Source organism: Peromyscus californicus, unplaced genomic scaffold (assembly GCF_007827085.1).
Source record: "Peromyscus californicus insignis strain IS unplaced genomic scaffold, ASM782708v3 Scaffold_17__1_contigs__length_78620276, whole genome shotgun sequence".
Classification (NCBI taxonomy): domain Eukaryota; kingdom Metazoa; phylum Chordata; class Mammalia; order Rodentia; family Cricetidae; genus Peromyscus; species Peromyscus californicus.
This window is the reverse complement of record NW_026294469.1, coordinates 24,836,750-24,856,404: the sequence shown is the minus strand read 5'-3', so window position 1 is coordinate 24,856,404 and position 19,655 is coordinate 24,836,750. Positions and strand designations below refer to the sequence as shown.

The window sequence follows — 19,655 nt, the reverse complement described above, 5'->3', positions numbered from 1 at the left end:
ACTTTTTACCACCCTCAGATCCCCTTTGAAGGACACCCCCTTCCAGCCACCAGGACTGGCCTTCTCCAGGCAGAACTCTGGTCCAGAGCCCATGGGATGAGCGGGATGGAGCTGGCGTGGATGCAACTCTACTCTCAAGGATTTGGTCAGGTCTCCTTGTGAAGCAAGTCCACTGTGATCATAGTCTTGGTACAACACATTATTTAGTATTGTGGTGTTCATTAGTCACTGTGTCTCTAAAATGAGGTTAGGCCCAGCTCTGATTCCAGATGAGGAAAGGATCAAGGGACCAATCCAGGTCGTCAGCCACTGTTAACATAGCCGCTCTGATCTTCCTCCAGGCCTTGGCCCTTGCATATCCTTAGAGCTTAGTCTGTGCTATAGACATCTCCCCCAGAGCACACAGAGCTCTGAACGTTGAGGACCCATGGCTGGGTTACCTGGAGAGAAGGTCTGTTCTGGAGCAGCGTAATGTCTGCTCGGGGCTGACTGCAGAACGCCATTCTCCTGCTGTCTGTACAGCTGTCCTACTGTCTGTGTGTCCCTGCCTGCACAGTCTAAAGCCACCTGAAATCTCAGGCCCATCCTTCCCCCTTCTCGCTTCCTCAGCCCTTTGCTTGGAAAGCACTAACATCCCATTCTAGGGAGTGTTTCGTGGAACCCCGAGGGCATGAGACCCCAGGGGTGGGGCCCAGAGTTAGTATAGATCCTTATTTCATGTGGCGATGGAAAGGCTGGGCAGCACACAGGCCCAGGCTGCCCATGCGGCGCCTTGCCACAGGCATGTGTAACTAACTGCCTGTGGGCCTGCTGCCCACTGGAGAAGTCCCCAGCTTTCTCTTTCTCTCAGGTTTTCATCTCTCTTTGTTGCCTGTTCTCCCTGCAGTCTAAATGGGCTTTGCTCCCTGGGAAGGGTGGGCTGTGGTCGGCTCCACTGTTGTAGTTCCTGGTTTACGGCGAATTCTTTGTTCTGTGTCCAGTGTGACGTGGAAGGGCTCTGATGCTTAACCCTGCTTGATCTGCTAAGACCCTAATGGTGGGTTCTGTGGCAGATTTTGCTTGCTCTCTTCAGAGGGCCCACGGGGATGGGGCGCCTCTGAGGTGCTTTCTAGGGCTGGTACATTGTCGGGCCTCGCAGGCCCCCCCCCCCCCCCCCCCCCCCCCGCTTCTTTGGGAGGCAGCACTTGATGGCAGTGAATTTCCCAGCATGGCAGCCTTCCCTTCATAGACCCTGTCTGTTGTGGGTGAATGTTCCTCAGCCACACGATGACAGAAATGGCCCTAATTAGCTCACACATTGATGAAGCAGCTGCCTGTCTCAAGTAGGGGGAATGGAGGCCCGGAAGAAGCTCCACCCCAGCCCCCAACACAGACTGCCTGCCTGTCTGGAAAGGAACTGTCAGCCTGCCATCTCCTGGGACAACTCCATTTCCCCTCTAGGCTGCTCCCTATGCACAAGGATGGAGCTGTCATGGGACTGGCCAGCACGCTCCATACATGCTTTCTGATGGGAGGGTGCCAGAAGAGAGGCATGAAGGGAAAATGTGTGCTAGCTCTGCTCTCAGCCTTGAAGCAGAAGGGCCAGGCCATGTGGGAGGATGACGTGACCCCTAGCATTCCATCTGTCCAGCTTTGGGGTTACTGGTTGTGTGCTGGGCCTCTTTAAGATTTACGTATTTATTTAGTGTGCACTGGTGTTTTGACTCTACCTATGCTGTGTGAAGGAGTTGCATCCCCTGGAACTGGAGTTACAGACAGTTGTGAGCTGCCATGTGGGTGCTGGGACTTCAACCCAGGTCCTCTGGAAGAGCACCCAGTGATGCTGGGTCGTCTTTGAGGGCAGCAGTGTGGTGTACCGATTTTCCTCCTTTCTCTGGACTGTGGACCAGGACAGAAGCTGACTGCTTCCAACTTGTCCTTTCTTCTCTGTGCCCCATCACACTGTTGGGGACACTGTGAGGCTGCCTGGCTAGGAAGTCAGAGTTTGGGAGTGGCGGGTGCTTTGGAGGTTACGGGGTACTTGTTCCCCGTGATGAACTTAAGCCAGCCAGAGACTCCTGGAGATGTTGGTACCCCTTTATGGGCTGCCTGGGTGTGTGCGCCTCTCTGACCTTTAGCCTGACACTTGTATTCTCGGGGGAGTCCTGCCTGAGCCTCTGAGTGGGAGAACCTTGAGCTTGCCTAGGGACCTGACCATATAGGCTTCTGTGCTTGGTACATGCTCCGTAATTGGTCATTAATGTGATCTTAGAAACCAAAGGACCCTGGTGCATGTGTGTGATCCTGGCATTCAAGAGCTGAGGCAGGAGAATTGCAGTGGAGGTTAGTTTGGGCTACAGCAAGACACTGCCTCAAACCAAAACCATAAAAGAAAGCAAAGGAATGTGCCAGGCATGGTGGCGCACGCCTTTAATCCTAGCACTCGGGAGACAGAGGCAGGTGGATCTCTGTGAGTTCAAGGCCAGCCTGGTCTATGTAGTGAGTACCAGAACAATCAGGGCTCTGTAGAGAGACCCTGCCTCGAAAAGAAAAGAGGACAAGAAGGGAGAGTGTGAAAGAATGTCATTATCTGGGTTTCCCAGCATGCCCCCTGCCTGGTACCCTTCTTATATCCGGGAGGACTGGGATTGAAATATTTGTTAAGGATTTATCTATTTATTTTCTGTGTATGTGTGACTGTCTGCATGTATATATGTTCGCAACATGTACACATAGTCCCTGGAGACCAGAAACTGCAGGATCCCCTGAACCCGAAGCTACAGGCAAGCGTGAACTGCTAGGTAGGAGCTGGGAGCCAAGCCTGGCTTCTCTGCAAGAGAAACAGGTGCTGAGCCAGCTCTTCATCCCAGGGATGGAGATGGTGGTTCTAATGGCCTCCCAGATTCTCAGCCTGTCTGTGGTGGTGTACCTGTTTATTCATCCCCTGTGTGTTAGGCGCCGTAGTGTGGCAGGCTCTGTGCTGAGCATGGAGGATCTGGGGACAGAGACGGTCACGGTCACTGCTTTGGTGGAGTCTGCTGTGCAACTGCGGGGTAGTCCTGCACGGAGATCTGCTTTGTATTCGGGGGCTCTGGTCTCTCTTGCTTTGCTTCTTCCCAGGTGGTGTTCTAGCAGGTTCTGAGTGCTGAATGGGTAGACGATGGGCTCCTGGGCCTGGCCTCCAGCTCTGTACCTGGAAAGCAGAGCTGTTACTAGTTGTCCCTCGTATGTGACTGCCTGGGTCACGGGAGATGGAGCTCCCAACCCTGGCTCCAGACAGCGGGGACGGGGAGCAGCACGTCTGGGTGCTGTTTCAGTTTCAGAATGGCCTGGTGGTGGGAGACGTGATTTCTCTCCTAGAACGCCTAGTCTCTTGGCTTCTGGGGAGCAGCAGGCCGGCATGCGGCCCTTGGCCCTCTATCTCTGCCATAGCCCATTGTACCTAGGTGGGTCCGCACACATTCATCTCTTTTTCCCCAGCTGAGAAATACTTGTCCAGCCTTGTGTTCCTTGACACTTCCAAGGGAGGTTGGTGTGGTATTAGCCCCTAGGTCTCTCCCTGGATCCTGAACCTAGTAAAGTAGCCCAGTTTCTTGTTGTTTTGTTTTGGTTTGGTTTGAGTTTTGGTTTGGGTTTTTTTTCAATACAGGGTTTCTCTGTGTCCTGGAACTCACTCTGTAGAACAGGCTGGTCTCAAACTCAGAGGTCCGCCTGCCTCTGTCTCCTGAGTTCAGGGATAAAAGGCATGCGCCACCATCGCCCGGCCCAGAATCACAGTTTCTTCTTCTCCTCACAGTAATCCGAAGGTCCAGGTGGAAGCCATTGAAGGCGGAGCGCTACAGAAACTGCTGGTCATCCTGGCCACAGAGCAGCCTCTCACCGCCAAGAAGAAGGCAAGTCTCTGGCCCTGGCCCCACCCGGTGGCTGGCACACCTGCAGGGCCCGAAGGGGAAGGACTCCTTCCAACTTATGCCGTCCATGGGGCCTGAGCACTGTCCACCAGTGTCCTGGAGAGCTCACACCAGCTAAAGCTGATGGCAGTGTCATCTGGAGGCCCGGGCACAGCTGTGGCCCAGTGGCCTTGCACACACACACACACACACACACACACACACACACACACACACACAGAGTCCCTTGAACCATGCTGTTTGTCCATCATTTGCCTGCTCAGTTTTGTTAAAGTCCCCTGGCTTCCGTCACCCTGAGTTCTGGGGTGCAGATGGACCCAAGGGAATAAAGAGTCCAGGAAGAATGGAGGCTGGGCTGGCTCCGTAGTTGGTACAGGTCTGTGTGGCTCTCACTTATCCCCAGCCTGTGCCTCCCAGGTCCTGTTCGCTCTGTGCTCCCTGCTGCGCCACTTCCCCTACGCCCAGCAGCAGTTCCTGAAGCTCGGGGGGCTGCAGGTCCTCAGGAGTCTCGTGCAAGAGGAGACGGCGAAGGTCCTGGCCGTGCGTGTGGTCACCCTGCTCTATGACCTGGTCACCGAGAAGGTGAGTGCCCGTGCCCACTCTGCCCTCCCCTTTGCTCTGCTCCATGCTCGCCTCTGGTGGTTGGACCAAAGCGTACCCCACCCCCATGCTTCTGTCCAGCTGAGTGGATGGACAGGTGAATGGATGGGTAGCAAAGATGTGTATCAGAGATGCTGTCATCTGAGACATGACACCTCAGCTGGATCCTGAGGGCCGGGAGGGAGGGAGGGAGGGAGGGAGGGAGGGAGGGGAGGGAGGAGGTGCTAGCGATGGTCAGTGCCAAGTGTGCAGGCTTTAGGAGGGAGGCGGAGGAGGAATGCAGCAGCAGAGCTTGGGAGCCATGCAGCAGCCAGGAGACCAGAGCTAGGCTGGGCTACTGCTAACTCTAGGATTCTAGAAACCTGGACATACTTCCTCTGGGAGCTTTGGCTCTGAGCAAGGGCTCAGGATGGACCCCAATGGTTTGTTACCTGGGGGAGACTTGGTGCCCAGTCCACTTGGGTTTTTGCAAGCCTAAGAGGCATCTTGAGAAGAGAGAAGTTGGCCTGGATTCTTGGCCTCTGCAGTGGGCTCTCTGTTTAGCCTGTGTCCATTGCTGACTGGTGGGACAGGGCTGGCTAGTCCTGGGCTTGATGTACACCATTGGAAGCTGCAAGCCTTCCCATCTCGCCCATCTTTCCTCTAAGCAGTGAATCTCGTCCTCTCTCTTCCTCTCTCTCTCTCTCTCTCTCTCTCTCTCTCTCTCTCTCTCTCTCTCTCTCCTTTCTCTTCCCTTTGCTCTCTTCCTCTCTCTCTTCCTCTTCCTCTCTCTCTTCCTCTCTCTTCCCTTTTCTCTCTTCCTCTCTCTCTTCCTCTCTCTCTTCCTCTCTCTCTTCCTCTCTTCCCTTTTCTCTCTTCCTCTTCCTCTCCCTCTCTCTTCCCTTTTCTCTTTTCCCTTTTCTCTCTTCCTCTTCCTCTCTCTCTTCCCTTTTCTCTCTTCCCTTTGCTCTCTTCCTCTCTCTCTTCCTCTCTCTCTTCCTCTCTCTTCCCTTTTCTCTCTTCCTCTCTCTCTTCCTCTCTCTCTCCTCTCTCTTCCCTTCTCTCTCCCCCCTTTCCTTCTCTGCTTGTCTCATTTCTCAGTGTGTGTCTCTGTCCATCGAAGCTGCTGGAATCTAGTTTCTTAGTTCTGTGCTGCTCAGAGCCAAGTATAAGGCTTTTCGTTTGCATCCTGAGGAGGGCCAGCAGGCCCAGAGGAGAGCTTGCACATTGACATTGCCAAGGAGGAACAGACCTCTTTCCTCTGGGGTCTCCTCTGTAAATGCTGTGGATTCAGCCATTCTTCTCCAGGGAGGACAGTGGTGACTTTGAGCCAGGGGACTTCAGAACCTCATGTGGTCCCTAAGAAAGAAAGAACTGGGGCCAGACGTGGGGTGGGTATTCCAGAATGGCCTAAGGATGACATCATCTACTTGCTTGGAAGGACTACCATGTAGACCTCAAGGCCTTGGATGGCTCAGCAGCTCGCCCAGGTTTTCCCTCCTCTGCCTCAGCGTTGGTGAGCCTCTACCGAGTGCAGCAACTTCGTGTCTGGGCCTCTGTGTGGGTGTATGCCTGCCTGAGTTGATGGTCATGGAGCTGACCCCACCTGTGGTTCCTTCCACAAGGGTTTCCTGGGTGTCCACCAGCCCAGGACTGGGCCGAGGTGCACAGAAACTCCTGCTATTTAGGAGTTGTTTAATAGTGTGGGTAGTGGTTTATATATGTGCATGTACATAATGTGTACATGTAGGTGCCACGCTATGACGTGCGTGTTGGGTTCATTTTTTTTCCATTCACTTTTATGTGGTTCTGGGAACGGAACTCCTGTTGCCAGGCTCCAGAGCTAGTGTCTTTATCCACTAAGCCCTCTCTCCAGCCATCTGTAGGAATTTTGATTCACTTGCTAGATGCTAGGAGCAGGGACTGGGTCTCCATTTTGGTTTCTCCAGCTCCCAACACTGTGTGCTGGTGCTTTGATGAATGGATGAGTGGGCAGACAGATGGAGACACACTTGGTTGAGGGAGCATGTGAAAAGCCAAGAGTCCAGTTGACTGCCCCCTGGAGGCCCCAGGTAGCCCAGAGTCACATAGAAAGTAGCTAAGCATCTCCCAATGGGAAGAGCTAGTCCAGTGGAAGATGACCGCTGTCGGCCTTCTCTCCACCCCCCCACCCCCTCACCCCCGGTCCTGGCTGTGCAGATGTTTGCTGAGGAGGAGGCAGAGTTGACCCAGGACTCATCTCCAGAGAAGCTGCAGCAGTACCGCCAGGTCCACCTCCTACCAGGCTTGCGGGAACAAGGCTGGTGTGAGATCACTGCCCACCTCCTGGCACTTCCAGAGCATGATGCTCGGGAGAAGGTGCTGCAGACGCTGGGCGCCCTCCTGGCCACCTGCCGGGATCGCTACCGTCAAGACCTCCAGCTCAGCCAGACACTAGGCAGTCTCCAAGCCGAGTACCAAGCACTGGCCTCGCTGGAACTCCAGGAGGGCGAAGATGAGGGGTACTTCCGGGAACTGTTGGCCTCCATCAACAGCTTGCTGAAGGAACTGAGATGAGGCTGTCACGCTGATGCCAGGAGTGGACTGGGCTTGATGCTAGTGAGAGCTTGGGTGGGCTCTTCAGGGGACATCCACCAGGAGGGAGGGCTTCCCTACTGGAGCATGAGCTTTATCTGGGCAGAGCTGGCATGGTTATTAAACAGAGACATGAAGACCATGGTCTGTCTCTTTCTGTGCACATCAGGGTTAGCCTCTGACTGGCACTGTTCCTGGGAGGCCTGAGGATATGAGCTACTGGCGATGGCCCCCAGGGACATGTTGGTCAGCCCAGGGCTTCCAGTAACAGGCTTCTGAAAAGAGGCCTGGTCTCAGAGTTGGCAACCTCTGGCTACTTCACTTTGAAAGTCATTTAACCTCTGAGATAAGAACGAATACTAGGGGGCTAGAGAGATGGCTCAGAGGCTAAGAGCCCTGACTGCTCTTCCAGAGGTCCTGAGTTCCATTCCCAGCAACCACATGGTGGCTCACAACCATGTGTAGTGAGACCTGGTGCCCTCTTCTGGCCTGCAGGCATACACTCAGACAGAATACTGTGTACATAAGAAATAAATAAATCTTTAAAAAAAAGAACACTATCAGTAACAGGGGACGTGCATAAAGCACGTGCCAGCACTGGACACTCAAGCTTGTCCCTTCCCTAGTCTAGCTATGAGGATGGCCTTGAGGATCATCTCATCATACTTTTACGCGGGCCAGAGGCTGCTGGCAGTGTCCACATGGGCCTGCCCTATCGACTAGGCAGCGAGTGGGCCCATGCTGCTGGGGCCACTTGGTGGGAGGATACTGGGTGGCCCTCGCATGTGGGTATTGATCTGGGAGAGAAGGAATCTTGCATCAGCTCACAGTGGATGCTCAGGCAAGCCAGAGCTGCTGGACTGCTAAACAGGATGTCCCCTCTTGTGCCCTTACCCCTCCAGTGTCCAGGGTAAGTCTAAGGAGGGGCAAACCCAGCCTGGCAAGTCTCGACCCCCACCCCAGAGAGGCTGAGTGCCAGGCTGGGAGCCTGCTGCAAGTTGCCATGGCAACCCCAGCTCTGGGCTTTCCTGATTTGGATTCTGGTGAGTTTGTTTTTCAGTCTTTCCCAATGCACCAAAGGCTGGCTCCTGCTGGCTCCTGAGGCCCTCCATCCCCAGGAAGTCAAGTTGGGAAGGTCACTGTTGGTTTAGAAAGCTCAGCTTCACAGACCCAGAGAAACAAGGGGTAAGTGGTGGTCTCCTTCCTTGCAGTCCCTTCCTGAGTCTTCCTCTCAGCCCTCCCCTGCCCACACTAGCCACAAAGCAGCAGTGATGGCTGGTCATCAGAGAAACGGCTGCTGCTGTGGGAATCAGAATTCAGCCTTCCAACCACTGGGCACCACTGCCTTTTGGCCTTAAAGACCCACAGCTGTGGTACTGTATTTCCCAGAGAAGAAACAATGACCCGGGGAGCCTGTATGTGCTGCCTGAGCTGACATACATGTGGTCCCAGGAAGCAGCTCAGAAGGGCATGTAGTCTTGGCCACAAGCAGGGCATGGTTCAGAAGGGCTGTGCCGGAGCCTGGCCAGGGCCAGGTCAACAGACACTTTGGAGATGTGCTCAGAGCGTCTGTGAGTGGATTTTAGAAAGGGGCACGATCAGGAGACTGGAACAGGGCTGGCTGGAATGCAGGGAGCTGCAAAGGAGGCCCAGCCAGGCCCCTGGGGGGTAGCATACATGCCGAGCCCTCGAGAACTCCGCACTCCATGAAAGGAGTGCCACCACTAAAGACTTGGTTTAGGTCCCCACTGTCCCTTCTGCCCTCGTGTGTGATGCGCAGATGAGCACATCTGTACCTCCGGAGCAGCTGGGGTGTGATTCCTGGGGGCAGGGAAATAGCTTCTGGGGACTGCAGTCAGGGCCAGGCCCAGTGCTCGGCTGCTGAGCCACAGGCCTGGTAGGAGAGTCCTCCACACCCCACCCAGTTAGGCTCGAAGGCATCCTCGGAGGAGGGCTCAGTCTGTAGCTTGCTTGGCATCACACAGGTCTGTCTCCCGGACTGGAGTGGGGAGCCAGGGTTCTGCTCAGGCTTCTCGTGGGTAGGCTCTGGTCCTGTTCCCCTGGTCAGCAGTGGCTGGGTCTTCAGGTCTGTAGAAAATCCCTTCTTTGCCTTGCCTTTGGGGTTGGTAGCCAGGGAGCATGGCCAGGACTCAAGGCTGGTAGATTTGACCAAGGCTGTGACCACCTACACCGAGTGCTGCTCCCACCTCCGTCGCAGGCTGGGACCCCTGGAGCTGTGCCTGACTCCACTGTGTCCGTTCACTTGCTTGTTCATTTTTTCATCCAAACTATGTGGACTGATTCTGAGATGAACTGGTCATAGAAAGCCCCTCAGACATCGATGGTACCCAAGCTGAGACTTGAAGAATAGCCCAGGTAAGGTAGAGAGGACTTGAGTCTGAGGAGGTGGGGGGCTTACTTGAGAAACCCACACTTGGAGTTGCTGGAGGAAGTGGTGAGAGGGCCGGGTTGCCTAAGGTGCGGTCATGTGGGTCACTAAGGACCAGGTGACCCAGTGCCCTGTCACCCCTTCCTGGAGCATGCCTTCCTCCTGACGCAGTGGGGAGCGGCCTAGCTGAGGCCCCTCCTTCGCTCATTCAGGTCTTACACACACGTTCTGTCTTACCACTGTGGGAGGGGCCTGTGCTGAGCAAGATGGAGGTAAATGAGCACTGCAGGGAGCTGAGCCCTGTCAGGAGGGGACCCACGAGTCACAAGTGTGTTAGCTGGGGATAAAACAGCCTCTGTTGTCAATTAAGTGATGCTCGCCGGTGCTGATGCACACCTTTAATCCCAGCACTCAGCCGGAGAGGGAGGCGAGCAGAGGCAGGTGGATCTCCGTGAGTTCGGGGCCAGCCTGGTCTACAGAGCAAGTTCCAAACAGCCAGGACTACACAACAGAGAAACCCTGCCTCAAATAAAACAAAACCAAACCCTAATTAATTAACTAATTCAATGATTATAACCTATGGTTCAGTAATACATTAAAAAAGTCAATGGTAATTTTGTAAATTAGTAAAAAACAAACAAAAGCCCAAAAGAAAGAAAAAGAAACCAATAAAACTGAAAACAAAACAGTATAGAGGGCCGGGCGGTGGTGGCGCACGCCTTTAATCCCAGCACTCGGGGAGGCAGAGCCAGGCGGATCTCTGTGAGTTCGAGGCCAGCCTGGACTACAAAGCGAGTTCCAGAACAGGCGCAAAGCCACACAGAGAAACCCTGTCTCGAAAAACCAAAAAAAAAAAAAAAAAAAAACCAAACCAGTATAGAGAAAGGTGAACGAAGCTAAGAAATGGTTCTGTGAAGGACAGGAGTCACAAATCACCAATCCTGGAGATGAAAGGGGCCATCACTGTGAATCCACAGCATTAAAGGTAAGAAGCAGATAAACCACCAAGAACTCTAAATAAACACGTGTCCAGTCCATTTGACAGCTTGGAGGAAACAGCCGGCCCGTTCCTCCAAAGCATGGGTTTGCTGTGCCACTTTCCATTATTGCTCTGCAACAAATCTCCATGAACTCGGGCTGTAAACATTCACGTCTGCTTTCTTGCAATTTCATAGGTTGTAAGTCTGACCCAGTTCTCACGGAGCAAAACTCAAGGTGTCATGCGATGTGGCGGGGCCTATGCCCAGGCCTTCTCCAGCTTTGGAGCTACAGGAAGCTAGCCAGGCTCCTACACAGCATCACTCTGAAAACGTCTGTCCCTGCCTGCCACTTTGTGGGTGCTTGCTTGTGGTTGGGTGCCAAAGCCAGGGCCTCGGAGAGCAAGGTGGGTTCAGCTTGATTCCCATATTCACACACTGAAGACAAGGCCCCGGAATTGCCTCATAGATGAGAACACGTAACAAAACCCAGTTGTATCTGCCTGGGTTGATTTTAATGTCAGTTTACCGTAAACTAGAGTCACCTGAGTAGGGACCCTCACCCGAGGAACTGCCTCAATTGATGCAGGGAGACCCCCCCCCCAAATGTGGGCGCAACGGTCTGGTAGCTGTGGTAATCTGTGGTGTTGCTGCTGCTGAGTCCTCTGCTACCAGAAGCAGCATCTCCATGCTTCCATCACTGGGGACAGGGATTCTCCAGGAACCCTCCAGGTTTTTGGCACCAGATTAGAACTGCTGAGGCACCCAGCAGTTACCAGGTTCTCAACCCCTGGGGCGTTAGGCAGCTGCTGTTGCTATTTGCAAGTGAGCTGATTTAATAAGTGTATGTGTGTGTGTGTGTGTGTGTGTGTGTGTGTGTGTATGTGTGTGTATGTGTGTACATACATCACCCTACCCGTTCCATCCCTCTGGGGAGCCCTACCACACCACCCATAACAAAAAGAAGGAACTTGCCTGACCTAGTAAGAATCTCCACATAACCCTGCAGCTGCCATCCTCAGATGGTGGGGAAAGACTGACTTCACCCCTCTAAGATCAACCCCAAGGTTGTCTTTACAACTCCCCAGTATCGTGCTGAAGTCCTGGGCAAAACAAGGGAGAAGCGACAGATTAGGAAGAAGAGATTGTACGGTGTTCCCAGGTGACAGATGGTCAGTGTGTGAAACCCCACAGACTCCACAGAAGAAGGTCTCCTGGAGTTACTACGTTTGTAAAGGACAGGGTGCAAGGTCTCTGCACCGAGTCAGTGTGTGTCTTTAGACTGGGCATAAATAATTAGACATTTAAATTGGAAAGCAGTACTTGACAGCTGCAGCAGAAACCTGATGTGTAGCTTATGGCGGCCAAGGTGCAGGAATCCATGCCGGCAGCTGTAAAATACCAAAGAGGAAAGTCACAGAAGCGGGAGACATCCTGAGCGCCTGGGTTGGAAGGCTCAGTGCAGCTGGGGTGTCAGCCTCAGCAAAGTTAATTTTATGTTTAGATGTTAGGAGTCTTGTTTGAAAATTTAAGTAGAAACACAAAGGCATTAGAATAGCTAAAATAATTTTGATAAGGAGGAGGAAGGCTCACACTAGCTAATTTTAAGACTACAAACTCATAGGAATCAGGACCACGTGACTTTGATCAAAGAATAGATATAGCCAGGCATAATAATGCAGGCCTTTAATCCCAGCACTTGGGAGGCTGAGGCAGGTGGATCTCTGTGAGTTTGAGGGTGGCCTAATCTACATCGTTCCAGGACAGCAAGGGCTATGTGGAGAGACCCTGGTCTCCAAAAAATAGACATACAGATCAATAAATCAGACACTAACACACATAGCGCCCCCTGTGGTTAGGGCTGACCTTCCAGTCTGCCTGAAGCACAGAGCCTGCCTAACTCTCTAAAGCTGCCCCTTCCTTTCCTTTCTTTCTAGTGCCTTTTCTATCTTTTTGTTTTGTTTTGTTTTGCTTTTTTGAGACAAGGTCCCCCGCATAACCCTGGATGGCCTGGAACACACTATGTAGAGCAGGCTGGACTTGAACTCACAGAGTTGCCGGTCTCTGTCTTAGCAGTGCACTTCTGCTCTGTGGCTGTGATTTGCAACTTTGAGACTTAACTGGCAGAATGAGAATCTCTTTCATTCTCCTCCACAGCTTCTTAGTGGTTTTTCTTCCTCCAGTTGAGAATGGCCTTTCATGTGCAGAGAGCACTGGATAAGCTTCTTGGAGGTGTGTCCAAATTTCTCACCCATCATGAACTTTGGAGCCATTATTATTGGGTAAAAGTAAGTGTTACTTGAATACAAGAGCTACATTACCATGACTGGGGGCCCTCTGATAACCAGTTAGTTGGTGACTAATGAGCATGTAGCAGATGCAGTGTGGATACACTGGGCAAAGGGCCGGTGCTCAGGCCCGTGCTCACCGCAGCAGGATGGAGCAGAACAGTGTGAGGCTCCATCACTCTACACAAGCATGCAGCTTGAAGCTTACGGAATGTTAATTCCTATCATTTTCTATGTAATATTTTTGGACCTTGGTTGACCAAGGGTAACTGAAATGAAGACAAAGCAAACTGAATGAGGAGGGGATGCCATACAGTCAAGTGGTTTTGTTTGTCGTTTTTGAGACAGGCTCTCTTATATAGATAGCCCAGGCTGTCCTCGAACTCAGAGATCCACCTGTGCTGGGATTAAAGGTGTCACCACAGCCAGCTGACTTTTCACTAAGGTACAAAGGTTGAGAAAAGATTGTCTTTTTTTTTTTTTTGGACAGGGTTTCTCTGTGTAATTTTGGTGCCTGTCCTGGATCTTGCTCTATAGACCAGGTTTGACCTCGAACTCACAGACCCAAGATTGTCTTTTTATAAGTGGTGCTGTAGCAGTTGGACCTCTGTGGACCCCTGTACCTCACCACTAATACACAGTTCAATGTGTGTATCACAGACCTAAATCTAAAACTTTTCTTAAAAAAAAAATAGACAAATCTTTATGATCTAGAGTCAGGCAGAGAGTTCTCAGATATAACACTGGATTTATCATCCAGAAAATTAAAAATCTCATAAGTTGAACTAAAAGTAAAAACTTCTATTAAGAAATTAAGAAAAAAAAAGCCACAAACAGAAAATCCTTTACAAATCACACATTTAATGAAAGGTTTATATCCAGAATATGTAGGAACTTTCAGAGCCCATCTGTAGATCAACCCGATAAAAGACAAAAGATTTGAAAAGGCATTTCACCGAAAGAAACAGATGGCTGAGGAGCACACGGGCGCACTCGACAGCCTTAGTTGTTAGAGAAATGCACATAAACCACACTGAGACATACCGTACGCCTATACCCAACAGCCTGGGCACGCCAAGTGCCAGAGTCGGAACAGCTGGAGGCAGGCACACTGCTGCTTGGCGAAATGCAAAATGGCGCAGAGTGATGTTGTGAGGTTTGCAAGTCTCTTACAGTTGAACATTACTTATGACAGAACCTTCTTCCTAGGTGTTTACTTGAGATGAACAAAAAATCTGTTTATACAAAAGCCTGTGCTCAAATGCGTCTGTAAAATGTATGTATTAAAAAAAAATTAGAAGTAGTTCCAGTCCCTGATAGGGATGAATGGGCACACTGTGCACACTCTAACGGAATACTACTCACTACTGAAAACTGAGCAAAGGTGCTCACAACAGTGAGTCGTGCTTCTCAAAGGCTCCGTGCTCCGAGATGCACTATACAAATGTAACAGGATAAAGGCCAAGAACAAGGGGATTTCATTTATGCAGAGAGGATGGGTGTGCTGGAACTATCTTGGAATAGCACGAGAAGTGTGTAACTTTCCTGTGACATCAGAAAGAGTAGGTTTTACTACATGTAAATTTCAACCTACTTTTTCATTTTAATTATATTTTTAAAATTTAAAATTTTATTTACTATGTATGTGGGTATTTTGCATGCATGTATGTCTGTATATTGTGTGTGCCTAGTGTCTGCAGAGGCCAGAAGAAGGTGTTGGATCCCCTGAAATGGGTTACAATGGTTATGAGCCACCACGTGAGTGCTGGGAATCAAACCCCAACATGTGCTCTGAACCACTGACCATTTCTCCAGCCCCACCCCAACCTAAATTTTTAAAAAGCAAAAAACAAGAGTGAGCCTCGGAGGTTCCTCCTTCCCATAGCTGCGTTTCCGCATACTGTGCTCCGGAGGCTGCTCACCCTGTCTCAGGGTGACTTGCACAGCCTGGGGTCCTGTGCTGTTCTTCCCAACTCTGGTTCAGGACAGCACTCTGGACCGGACAGGAATCTGACGTAACAGAACCTGTACCAGAGAAATTGGAACACCCCATACATAGACGGAAGCTTGACCCTAAGAAAGCGATGATGCTCGCCAAGGTGGCTCACCATACATGTAACTCTGACACTCGGGAGTCGGGAGTTCCCGACTGTTCAAAGTTTAAGGCCAGCCTGGTTTACATAGGAGTGCCAGGCCAGCCTGGTCTACAGAGCGAGACCATCTCAAAACTTTAAAAAAAAAAAAAAGGCAGAAAATGTTACTGCCGGTCAAACGTACGTGTGAGTACAGCAGTGTTGGTGGCAGAGGGACTGGAGGGAGTGTTTGATGACCCTGAGTGTTTGATGAGTGTCTGACCCCGCAACACTGACCAACAGGTCAACAGAAATGTCAGACAACATTCACGTCATCTGCTGGGGGCACAGGCTGGCTGAGGTACGAGAGTGCAGAGTGGACAAGGCATGCTTTACCGCCTGTAAATGATGGAGTGTAGAGGTGGAACCTCTCCTGGCCCTGCCCTGGACATTTCGGCAGCGGGCACTGTGTGGGCACCTCGGGCCTGTACGCCGTCATGGTGGGACAGACAGGAGCAGCAGACTCAGGGCTGAGTCCGGTACCATGGCAGCAGCCCACGTGTCAAGGATGAGCTGAGAAAGGAGCAGGAATCTGAAGCCTGTGAGACCACAAAGGCCTAGAGCAGGGACCCCATAACTGAAGCTCAGGGCTGGCTGGAACCTGGGGGTGTTGGTGGGACTACCTTAAAGGTGGTAGTGGGGTCAAGCAACTTGGTGCCAGGTGCCTTGGATGAGGGGCTTGGACTCTGCATCTGCTTCCTCAGCTCGCGGGCTCAAGAGATGAGAACATGAGAACATGTCGCCTGCCATGTTGTAGCTGTGGTGACATGCTGAGGACTGGATGAGGACTCTGGTATGCTCGGCACAGCAGCTCCCTCCTTCCTGCGGCCTGGCAGCTGAGCAGTGGGTGCACGGTTAAGTTGGGGACAGGGCACAGAAGGTGGCAGGGTGGTTGGAGAGGGTAGTCAGCCTGTGGAAGGCAGACCCCGGGGGGAGGGGGGAGGCCTGGGTGCTCTGCGGTGGGGAGCAGATCAGAGGGGCGAAGCAGCATGACAGGGAGGTGACATGCAGAATAGGGGCTTCTGTCCTGCTCACTCAGGCCTCACCAGGTTGAGAGGAGCATGTCTTTCTGGACCCAGATCAGGAGTATGGCCACGTAGGGAGGGGTGGTGTCCTGAGGAATGTCAGGGGGCAGGGACCAGCACCTCCCTGGGATCGTCACAAAGTCCCCACACAGTCCTATCTCACACTCCGAGGATCTGCAAAGAATCCCAAATGTTTCGAGATCTTGGTCTGGCTTCTTCAGTTACCAGTGTTTTACAAAAAGCTCCAGAACTTTGACAGGGGACACAGCAGAGACCGTGCCAGCACATGAAGTGACACCCGTGGGCTCCCAGAGAGCAGTGGGGGTGGTGCAGATGGCAGGGCCCCAATCTCAGACACCAGACATGGGTGGTAAGTGCACGGGCTCACAAAGGGCTTGATGCAGAAGCTGGCCTTGATCCGTGTGGCCGAGGCTGCTTAGCCCTCGGACTCGGCTATGGCAATGCCAGAGCTGGAAAGCAGACCGGACATAGGGACTGGGGACTCGCTAGGGTGTGGCAAGTGAAATGGCTGGGGACGGACGGCATGCAGAGCTCGGCTGACAAGCTATGGCAGTAACATACAAGGCTCCTCCTCCTCCAGTCCCATGCCCTTGGGGCACTGCAGGGTCACAGTGCAGAGCTGGCCAAGAACTACACCACACACGACCAGTCCGGAGAGCACAGAGAGGAGATCCGGAAACCCATCACACAGATGGATCTCTAAGGAGTCGACCTCAAGTTCCTGAGGAACGTGCTTCATTACTAAAAAGCAAAAGGAAGGCTCAGGCAGAGGATGTGAAGGGGTAGGAGGTGCAGAGGCCGTCAAAGCCCTTGTGAAGCCCAAGGTAAGCCCCACTGACCGTTCTCATCACCCACCCCAAGCTCGGGAAGCAGATTTGTTGCTTATGGCCAAGGGTCACAGGTGCTGCAAACCAAAGGCCAGGGCCCAAACCCAGGCCAAGGCCCCAGCTCCAGCGTGAGCCCACAGAGAACCACCTGCCAAGGTCCGGGCAGATGAACTGGTGTTGGTGTGACCCTCCACAGCATCTGCAGATGGTTGGTGGCCTACGCTGTATTTACAAACCAACTTGAGGCAAGATCTGTTCAAAACCACTACAAACACTACAGGGGGTCTGGTGGTGTCAGTGATGGGGACCTGTCTCCCTACAGCCTTCCACGTGCAGCAAGTGACTTAGGTCTTAGTCATCCAAACAAGATCACTCCATGTGAACAGCAGAAACAAGCACGGTGACATGTTCACTGTGGTGACAAAGAAGGCAGGTAAAGCGTCCTCACTGGTAAGGTGACTCTTGGTATACTTAAGGAAATGAAATAACGCACAGGGTGCCGGGTGTGTGTGTGTGTGTGTAAATCAGGATGCACCTGGCAGGTTGAAGGAATGCCAGGGATGTGTGCAGAACGCTGAAGAATGGAGAAGCCAGCGGGATGAGAAGACAGCCATCACTGAGGACTAGATGTGGTGACGTGGAGTCACCTGCAGGTTTGTGCAGACCTCCCGCTCCCTGGGACAGGGATGACTGCTCTGGAACCAGAGAGGGGAGGGCATGCTGTTAATAGCAGCCCACCTACTGGAATGCATCCCCACAGGTCCCTGTCAGTCATTAGCACAGTTCAGCAGGGATGATGGGAAATGGATTTCCAGAACACTAGACCACGGGGTGGGGTGGGGGGGGGCTGCCGCCATGTGAGTCACTCTATGGAAGGGTCCGTGCGACAAGAAACTGGGCCTGGCAATGGCACCCTGAGCAAGCTTGGAAGCACATCAGCCCATGAAGCCTACCCCGCCCTCTCAGCGTGACATCATGACCTGCAGGCGTTGTCGGGAAGTCTGCTAAGAGGTAACAGACTACTGCAGAGGTGGTCCCAACTGCAGACCCTGCACACATTTTAAAGGCAGTCTCATTTTGGCATTTAGCCAGAGAAAAGGTGACTGGGATCAATAACAAACCAAATCAGTCATTTAAAGCCAGGCGTCTGGGTAAGATCAGAAAAGCGACACGGAGAAGGACAAGGTTCAGGCACCCCAGGAGCAGAGACTGTGTGTGTGTGTAGGCACAGTGGAGGGAAGTGTGTTCAGGAAGTGTGTCCCCCTCACAAGCAGGTTTGATAAGATGGTAACAAAGGGCCAGTCTGGAAGGCAGTCACCTTGACAAGGGGACAGCAATTGAGGGGGCAAGAGCTGATTAAAATGGCAGAAAGAAGAGACTCCAGTAAGGCGACAATGGCTACAGCCACCTCCTTAAAGAGCCCCAAGAGGGACTGTCTACTGGAGAGGGACAGGAAGTGAGGCTAGGGAATGGAGACAGCCATCTCCACGTCATGGTCAATGCTGATGTGACTGGTGTGGCTCTGACTTGAACCCTGCAGACTGGTTAGATGGGAATACAGGCTGGGCCTCTGAACCTGAAGGTGACCTGACCTGACCTTCCTTCCCTAGGCAACTATCCTGGGAAGCGGGGCTCTGGGGGGCCCAGAGGCATGATGAACACAGGCCTGCAGCTCTTCTTGAAGACATAGAAACAACTTATTCTTGGTTTCATAGTGGACTTTATTGGGAAAATTAGTGTAAAAAACAGTTAGATTCACAAAATTTAAATAAGACAGTAAACTCTTACCTTGTAGCTATGGTAATCGCTCTAGTAATCACAAAGGAGGTGGAGTCTAAATTATTGCCTAAGCAAACACTATTCTGTCAATTCTTTGACAGCTCAAGGCAGGAAACACTGTGGTTATTAGAAGTGAGCCTGAGGATGAATTTGCATTTGACGCTGGAATAACAGGGGGAGCGTGTTCTGATTACAGCATCACATCTTTCTAGCCCGAAAAAGCAAGTCTATTAATGTCCTGCAGCAGAGCACATTAGTAACTGTAGCCATGCATTATAATTCCCATTTTGTTTCATAAAGAAAGCAATCAATTTCCTACACAATGCATTATGTTTTATTGTTTCCTATGGTTTATGCTTCAGAAGAGGTTCCTTCTCCAGACTGTTTCTTAGGATGCCCAGTGGCTTACCCTGGGTCACGTTTGGTCATTTAATTCCATACTGCCCAATGGTAGGGCTGAAGGCAACCTCTCTGCTCCGGCCCTCACCCCTACCCAGAAAGCAGACAGCTCATCCTACTCTGAAATGTGACCAAGAAGTTTGTGTGGTACTCTTTGGTTATGGAACTTTTATTTTCATTTAAGCTTATAAAAATATAGCTAGAAATATACTTCTGAATTCTAAAGCTTTTTTTTAAAGATCAGCTTTAACACAAACATGTCCTTGCAAAATTCACCACCTGGTTAAGTTGGAAATCTGCTACCTCCCTGTGGAATCTAAGTGTTCTCTACTTAGCAGATACATCTGAGTGAAGAAGCGCTTGCAGGCCCCACGGTGGAGCAGCTCAGATGCTGTCCATGGCTTTGAACTCGCTGAGGGCCTGCACAGGGCTCACATGCTTCTTCTGAGAGGCTCGCTTAATCTTGGTCTGCGTCTCATCCTGCTTCTCTCTCTTCACCAAGGGCTTCTTCTCAGGGGCCTTCATCTTCCAGGACACGGCAGGAAGGTTGAGGGAGGCCATGCCCTGGGACTTCTGGTACTTGGTGGAAGCCACATAGGAAGCTTTCACTGTCTGCACGACTGCGTTCATCAAGTTCTTGGCTGCCTGGATCAGGGACATGGCGCTGTCCACCTACAAGGGACAGATGGCGTGGTGAAGAGCCTGACTCGAACCCTGCATACATGCAGGCCTGGCCAGAGCATCTAGGCCTAAGCCCGCCCGCCCGCCCCCCCCC

At 52.0% G+C, this 19,655-nt stretch overlaps 2 protein-coding genes across 5 annotated transcripts in view; one reads left to right on the top strand and one right to left on the bottom strand.

Annotated features, from left to right (window-relative positions):
* Positions 1–7,185, top strand: part of Sil1 (SIL1 nucleotide exchange factor) — a 249,916-nt gene extending 242,731 nt beyond the window's left edge. For both annotated transcript variants that reach the window (XM_052741878.1, XM_052741877.1), the window contains exons 8-10: positions 3,776–3,872; positions 4,308–4,472; positions 6,669–7,185. In XM_052741878.1, the coding sequence (XP_052597838.1) occupies positions 3,776–3,872; positions 4,308–4,472; positions 6,669–7,025 (619 nt within the window). In that variant the 3' untranslated portion in view covers positions 7,026–7,185. The remainder of the gene's footprint in view (positions 1–3,775; positions 3,873–4,307; positions 4,473–6,668) is intronic.
* A 6,353-nt stretch (positions 7,186–13,538) lies between these two features.
* Positions 13,539–19,655, bottom strand: part of Ctnna1 (catenin alpha 1) — a 139,117-nt gene continuing 133,000 nt past the window's right edge. For all 3 annotated transcript variants that reach the window (XM_052741872.1, XM_052741875.1, XM_052741873.1), the window contains one exon: positions 13,539–19,552. In XM_052741872.1, the coding sequence (XP_052597832.1) occupies positions 19,265–19,552 (288 nt within the window). In that variant the 3' untranslated portion in view covers positions 13,539–19,264. The remainder of the gene's footprint in view (positions 19,553–19,655) is intronic.